Source organism: Cibotium barometz, chromosome 55 (assembly GCF_041138505.1).
Source record: "Cibotium barometz isolate CiBa-2024 chromosome 55, ASM4113850v1, whole genome shotgun sequence".
Classification (NCBI taxonomy): Eukaryota; Viridiplantae; Streptophyta; class Polypodiopsida; order Cyatheales; family Cibotiaceae; genus Cibotium; species Cibotium barometz.
The window spans coordinates 30884745-30891304 of NC_141100.1; the positions used below are offsets into that span (position 1 = coordinate 30884745).

Genomic DNA, 6560 nt, shown 5'->3' on the forward strand with positions numbered 1-6560 from the left:
ATTCACAAGCTATCATATTCATTCACATCCCTTATCATGCATTAACATCTTGACTCATATGCCGTCACATTCATTCACATCCCATATCATTCATTCCCATCCCTTATCATTCATACCTATCCAATTTACATCACATCTCATCGCCTCTATTTTCGTTTATATTCATCACATTCACATCCACATATATTCTTCCACATACATCCACATCCATACTAATCACTTACACATCCACATCTATCCTTTCACCTACATCTACATCCATCCTTTCACATACATACATCCACATCCATTCTTTCACATACATCCACTTACATTCTTCACATACATCCACATCCATCCCATATCATTCATTTACATCCTGATTCACATGACATCTCATCACATATATTCACATCACATCCATCCATCGATTCATTCACATTTATTTGATTCACATCACATCCATCCATCCATTCATTCACATTTATCTCATTCACACCACATCTATCAATCCATTCATTCCCATCTATCTGACTCACATCACATCTGTAAGATGCCTCCCCCAACCCCTTTTTGATGTCTAGTATCTTTCCATGTAATTAAATCCCTCTTCAGGAATATAACAGATCTTGTTTCTAAATGTTTTAACATAGAGAGAGAAAATATTCTAGAGAGAGAATATTCAGATTTTTAATAATCTTGGATAGGAAAATAACTCATCTTATTAAAATAAGTTCCCCTGAAACAGAAATTCAAAAAGAACTTTCCAATGTGCAACTGGAATTTATTGGAAATGGGTATAAGGATCTTAGCCTAAGGGTCTAGATTTTCAGAAATTTTTGGATTATGGTCCAATTAAGGTTCCTATGGGCCAATAGCATCAATCCATGTGTAGGGAGGAGATAAATCCAATTTGTAAAAGAAGATACCCAAAAATGAGTAAATGCTCACATAAGATGAAGAGTTGAATATGTACAAGGTTTATTAGTAAAAAACTATGAGTAATATCAAAAAATGTAAGGAAGGGAAATTCTTTAAAGGAGGTGCATATTTCACATGCTTGAATGAGTTTTAAACTAAAAAATAATGTGATATTTTTATCTCTCCTCTCTCTTGAACCAAACCAAATCAAAAGGGAACCAAACCGAATAAAAAAGGAACCAAACTAGGTCCAAATCTAGTCCAAATTCGACCAAACTGAAATTGGAAAATTCTAGAAATCACTTAGCTTTGGTTAGAGCCTCTCTCTCCTATAAATAGAACATGAATCCTTTGAAAAAAAGGAGGAGAATTTTACTATTCTAGAACTATACTGAAATAATGCTAATATTTAATATTCTCTAAAATTCTCTCCAATTTGTAAGAAATTGGAGCTTATCTCTTTCTTCGATCTCCATTGGTGGCTCCATCAACATACTTAACCAATTTATTAGTTGGGGGCCTCTACCGTGAACAAAGAATCAAGCAATTTGTAAGGTAAATGGTGAATTTTGATCTTTTCTATAATTTCTCAATGTTTCTCTCTTCTCAACCCCTGTGGTGGGTGTGGCTTTTCTTATTTTGGTGGGTCTTAAACCATGTGAGTAGGTGTGTACGAGAACATACTAGCAAGCTAGATGGATGTTCTACTTGAGAGCAAAAGAATGCCCTTAAGATGGTTCATGAGAAACCATCTCCAAGTGAACAGAAGAGAGCCGAATAAGGACGCGAAAATGGGTGCTTCCTACTTCATGTGAGGAGGAAAATCGGCATTCATAACATGCTTTGTGAATAAAATTGCTAGTTGAATTCTATTATGTTCCAAGTTTAATATATTTTTAGTATATTAAGTTGAAAATTATCTTCATTAACTTGATATGTAGAAAGAGGTTGGCCGTTCACTAACAAAGGATGAGTTTGTGTCATTTAAGAATCATGGTGCCCTACATAATGGCTATGGAAGCTTGATAATGGGACCCTAATTACATTTATTAATGTAATCTAATCCTATGGAGGATGAAGCCTAATTATAAACATAATGATGAACTAATGAACTTATCAAGCTTTACTTAAGTTCAATTAGGTTAACTACAAGATAGAAACTTGTACTCATAGAAAGACTTGAGAGTAGCTTGTTTTCATTAATTCTTGAAAATGACCTCTTTTATATTAGGGAGGGACACCTTTTGCATATGGGCTCATGTGGGATAATTCCCAAGTGTGATGTAGTTTAATGCTCTTGATCTTAGTCCCCTACTCATGTCTTGCCTATGTCTTGTGCTCAAGACACCACGAATCTCAACACACCCCCCTTGGTGTCTTGATGTGTAGGCTACTACACGGTGGTGGTTGGATGCGAGTTATAAAAGATCCATCACCCACCCTTAGTGCAACATGCTACTAAATGTGGTCAAGTGTGGTATTATAATATGTCACCACTCCCCTAGGCACATAAGTTGCTACTCTCAAGTGGTCAGGTGTGATAAAAAAGAAAAGAATAGGTATTATAATATGTCACCACTCCCCTAGGCACATAAGTTGCTACTCTCAAGTGGTCAGGTGTGATAAAAAAGAAAAGACTAGGTCTATTCACATGGTGACCTTTTCAACTACATGCTAACGTGGTGAGGCTTGTCGATCTTAGTGTGTGAATATTCCTCTTTTTTGTGCCTGAGTGTGTTGTTGCAATGTCCACATTTTGGCATGTGTTTGAGTCTACACTTGCTTCTAAAGTTTCCTTTCCATCCGCATTGGTAGCATTCTTTTGTGCCCTTGTTAGTGTAGAATTCTTGTTCCTTGGTTTCTTGTGTTCCATTCTTTAGCTGCTTCTCTTCTTTAAGTAGGAATAAAATATAACCCACAAATGTTGGTTCAAGAAAATTCTTTATAGTGGTCACTAGTGTACTATATTCCTCAGGCATGCTTTCTAGAAATATGGCAAGTTCATCCTTTTCACCTATCTGATGAATCAATTCCATCTATTTGGGTCATGATGCTTTTCATTTTGCTTATGAATTGTGCTAGTGACTCATGAAATTTTATCTCTAAGCCATAAAATTCTATTTTCAAATGGATTTCTTGATTCTTGGCCTTGGAACCAATTATTAAATTTAACTCATCTCATGCTTGTTTTGTCGTGGTTTTGTAGTCAATGTGATTATCAATAAGGTTAATGCCCAAGTTCAATCCAATTAATGACACCGCGTGTTCATGTCCTTGATTCCAATCATCAGCTGGATTAGTGGGTACATTATCCTTAATTAATTTCGATAGCTTCTTGTGCATGAGAAGATACTTCATTTATGTGGTCCAGGTGTGGAACCCCTCTCAATTTAATTTGTTGTGTTGTTGCCATTTTTGCAAAGGTCTTACCAACTGAGCTTAATGTGCTTCCATTTGGCAGTGTCTAGTTGCATACAATTTGGCAATGTAGGGAACTTCTAAGTGTAAACACACATAATGATGTGAAATGAATGCATGTAAGTGTTTTCAAGTATCAAATGATTAAATTTGATGCTTATACAAGGTTAAGAAAACCCAAATGTGTGAGTGATAAGCTTAATTTCTACTAATTATTATTAATTTATTATTAATTGACTAATTCATAGGGCCAAAATTTGAAGGATCCAATTGAGCATGTGTGAGAAAAAATTGATGTGGCTTTTTGCATAAGGTTGTTTCCCTTGTTGAGATGGAGAGGCCCAAGTAAAAAAACTCATCTCAAAATACTAAAAATAATGATTTTTGTAGAAAATCATTCGACTAGGAATGTGCTTGCTACAGCTGCACTAGTGGATGGAATGGCTTGATATTTTAGTTATAGACTCCTTGTAGCATCCTAAACCAACCCTAGGAGGCCTTGACCTAATTAAAAGCAGAGACGATGAATGAAGTGATTAAGCAGTCAGGAAAATTTCACTGATTATGGGCTGCGTGATGCAAATTCGCCTAATTTGCTTGGTGGGATTGGGTACCTAGGGGTGAGCAATATGTGGCTAGAAGAATTTTGTAAATGGTTGAGTGGATCAGCAATACCAAGCTTGTGAAATTTTGGGCACAAAGGAATGAAGAAGATCAGGTTATGATTAAGACTGTTAATCTTAGTGATTAAAGTGAGAGATGCTAAAAGATGAATGACAATTCATTTGTAGAGGTAGTGCAATCTCTACAATATGGGATAGCATGAGACACTTTCATGCCAATGAGATGACTGCACATACTAGGGTAGCCTAACCAATTATTGGCATGTGGCAAGGGCTATGCAAAGAAAGATTTGAAGGAAAGCTTGCCAAAGTTTGGACCCAAGACTCAAAGATAGTATCTGAAAGAGAAGCAACTAGTTCATACCTTTATGGCCTTGATAGAGAATCCTATTAGTATGGGACCTGATGTGAAGATCTGGACCAAGAAAGAGTTCATGGAGGAATACACTCCTAAAGGATGCACTACTTACTTGTGGTTGTCTTGCAGTTGGGGTATCACATTTCTTGGGAGCATTTATCTTTGTTTGGGAGGAGGAGAGGTGGGATCAAATTTGTGGTTAACTTAATAGTGAATTGTGATAAGATTTGAGTAGCCACTGTAAAAAGTGATATGTTTTTGTACAGTTTATAAATATAATTATAATTATGTTTTTAAAAAACTCAATAAACCCATACATGTATTTACTAAATTAAAAGTGACTGGAACTAATGAGAAAGTGAGCCTAGGGATTTTTCATCCCCTTATGTGAAGGAGTAAAATACCTCGAGAAAGGGCTCTGAAGGCTTCAAATTTGAAGGCTGACGTCTCTTGATCATGGACGATGAGGTATCCAACTAGGCGGTGTGATTGGGCTGTCCTCGCGAATTTCAAATCCTCTTCCCTGTGGCCAGACAAGAGGAGGGAGATCAGCTATGTTCTCGCGGAGCAAAATGAGCATCATCTTCTCGGATGTGAACCAGTACTTGTCTCGGCCAGGATCGATTGCCCCGATGTGAGGGTAGCATGTGGAGTCCAGCTTGCCATTCTCCAGCAGTTGCTTCAGTTTGGCCTCCAATATGTCCGGCCGCTCGAACAGGGCAGGAGGCTCTTGCTCTGAGAGGCTCCTCTTCTCGTAGAGTGTTACGAGAGTTCTCACGAAGACGAGAGAGCGAGAGCTTGCTGGATCCACCATTGCGGCCAATCTGTCCACGACGCTCTTCTCGCCGCTGGTCACCGTTTGGAGCACCAAGCCCGGGTCTTTCCTGGCCAAGCCGCCGAAGCTGTTGGCGGCCGCCCAGCCTACTTGCCCGAACCCCTGCAGCTTGTCCGCCAGCTTGGTGAGTAGATTCGCCGGCAGATTCACTTCCGGCAAGTCGAGACCCATACTTGGATCTACCCAAAAGCCAACCATGTTGGCCGCCGCCTGCTGCACGAAGGCGTCGCTGGAATCCAAGTAGTTCAACAAGAAATCCAGACCTTGCCTGTGGGCGTACAGGTACTCCATGAGTTTCCGATGATGCTTGACCACCACCTGAGGCTGCACGTTTCTGGCGTACGCTCGCCCCAGCATCTTGTAGGCGAATTCTAAGAATTCAAAGTCATCAGCTTGGACGATACCCGAGCTGAAAGTTCCCTGCAAGATCTGGTCGTAGTACCTGTGGATGCTCTGCTCGGGGGGATGGTTCAGGCAGAAGAAGGCTATGGCAGAGCAGATTACGGCAACGCAAGAGATCGCAGCGTTGATGATGATGAGAATGTAGAAGATGCGGAGGGCATTCTGCAGATTGTGTACGTTTGGGATGGCGTAGTGCACTGTGTGCAGGCGAATGACGGGTAAGATGATGCTGGGGGAGACAAGGAAAACTTGCAAGAGCTGGGAGAAGAGACGAGCCAGCCAAGCGCGCTTGTATTGGTCGTCTTCCTTGTATTTGAGGAATTCGGGGTTCTGGCTCAGAGAGGTGAGTGTCCTTGTGACGAGCCGGCTGAAGAAGGCGGCCGATGCCAAGCGTGCCGCTTCCAGGACCAGCAAGGCGGTGACCATGGCGAAATCGACCAGTCTGAGGTAGCTCACGAAGGCTCCTAGCAGGACCACAGTGGCCCAAGTGAGGTTGCAGAATGCAAGGAACCTGGAGAGGGCGTGCAAGCTCCCGACCGCGCGGGCAAACCACCTTGCCTTCGCCATGTCTCTCTCGTAGCTGTCGATCAGGGCCTCCCGATCCTTTTTGGGGTCACCGGCGGGCGCCAGCCCGGCGGCGGCGGCGGCGTTGGCAGCCATAGCTCTGTTTGTAGAACTGCAAAATGTGTGATTCGTGAGAGCGGAGAGTGCCCACTCGGTGTTGCACTTTCCGTACCCGGCCGTCAACGCAATGACGTGTTGAGTAGAGTCTAGGCCCAATCCATGGCAGGCACCCTTCCCAATAAGTACACATACAACAATTTGAAAATTTATGTTACCAAAAAGGGCCCCATAACGAGTGAAACATAAGTCACATCTGTACACTATAACTCACATTATTTCTCACACATACAACACACATGATTTCTAGAGCTGCAGCCATGTGGCTAAAAAGTGTATCTCCTCTTAGGCACAAATGTAAAGGTACACTTTGTTGAGATTCAAGCTCGATGACAGCTTGTGC

General features: G+C 41.1%; 1 protein-coding gene across 1 annotated transcript; it reads right to left on the minus strand.

Moving 5' to 3' along the window:
- Positions 1 to 4753: 4753 nt before the first annotated feature.
- Positions 4754 to 6200, minus strand: LOC147607612 (uncharacterized). Its single transcript, XM_086790786.1, has one exon. It carries the CDS (start codon positions 6194 to 6196, stop codon positions 4754 to 4756), a length of 1443 nt encoding a protein of 480 aa, XP_086646912.1. The 5' UTR covers positions 6197 to 6200.
- Between the last annotated feature and the right edge of the window lie 360 nt (positions 6201 to 6560).

Coding starts and splice junctions, on each gene's coding strand:
- LOC147607612 (XM_086790786.1), bottom strand. CDS start 6,196: ATGGCTGCCAACGCCGCCGCCGCCGCCGGGCTGGCGCCCGCCGGTGAC.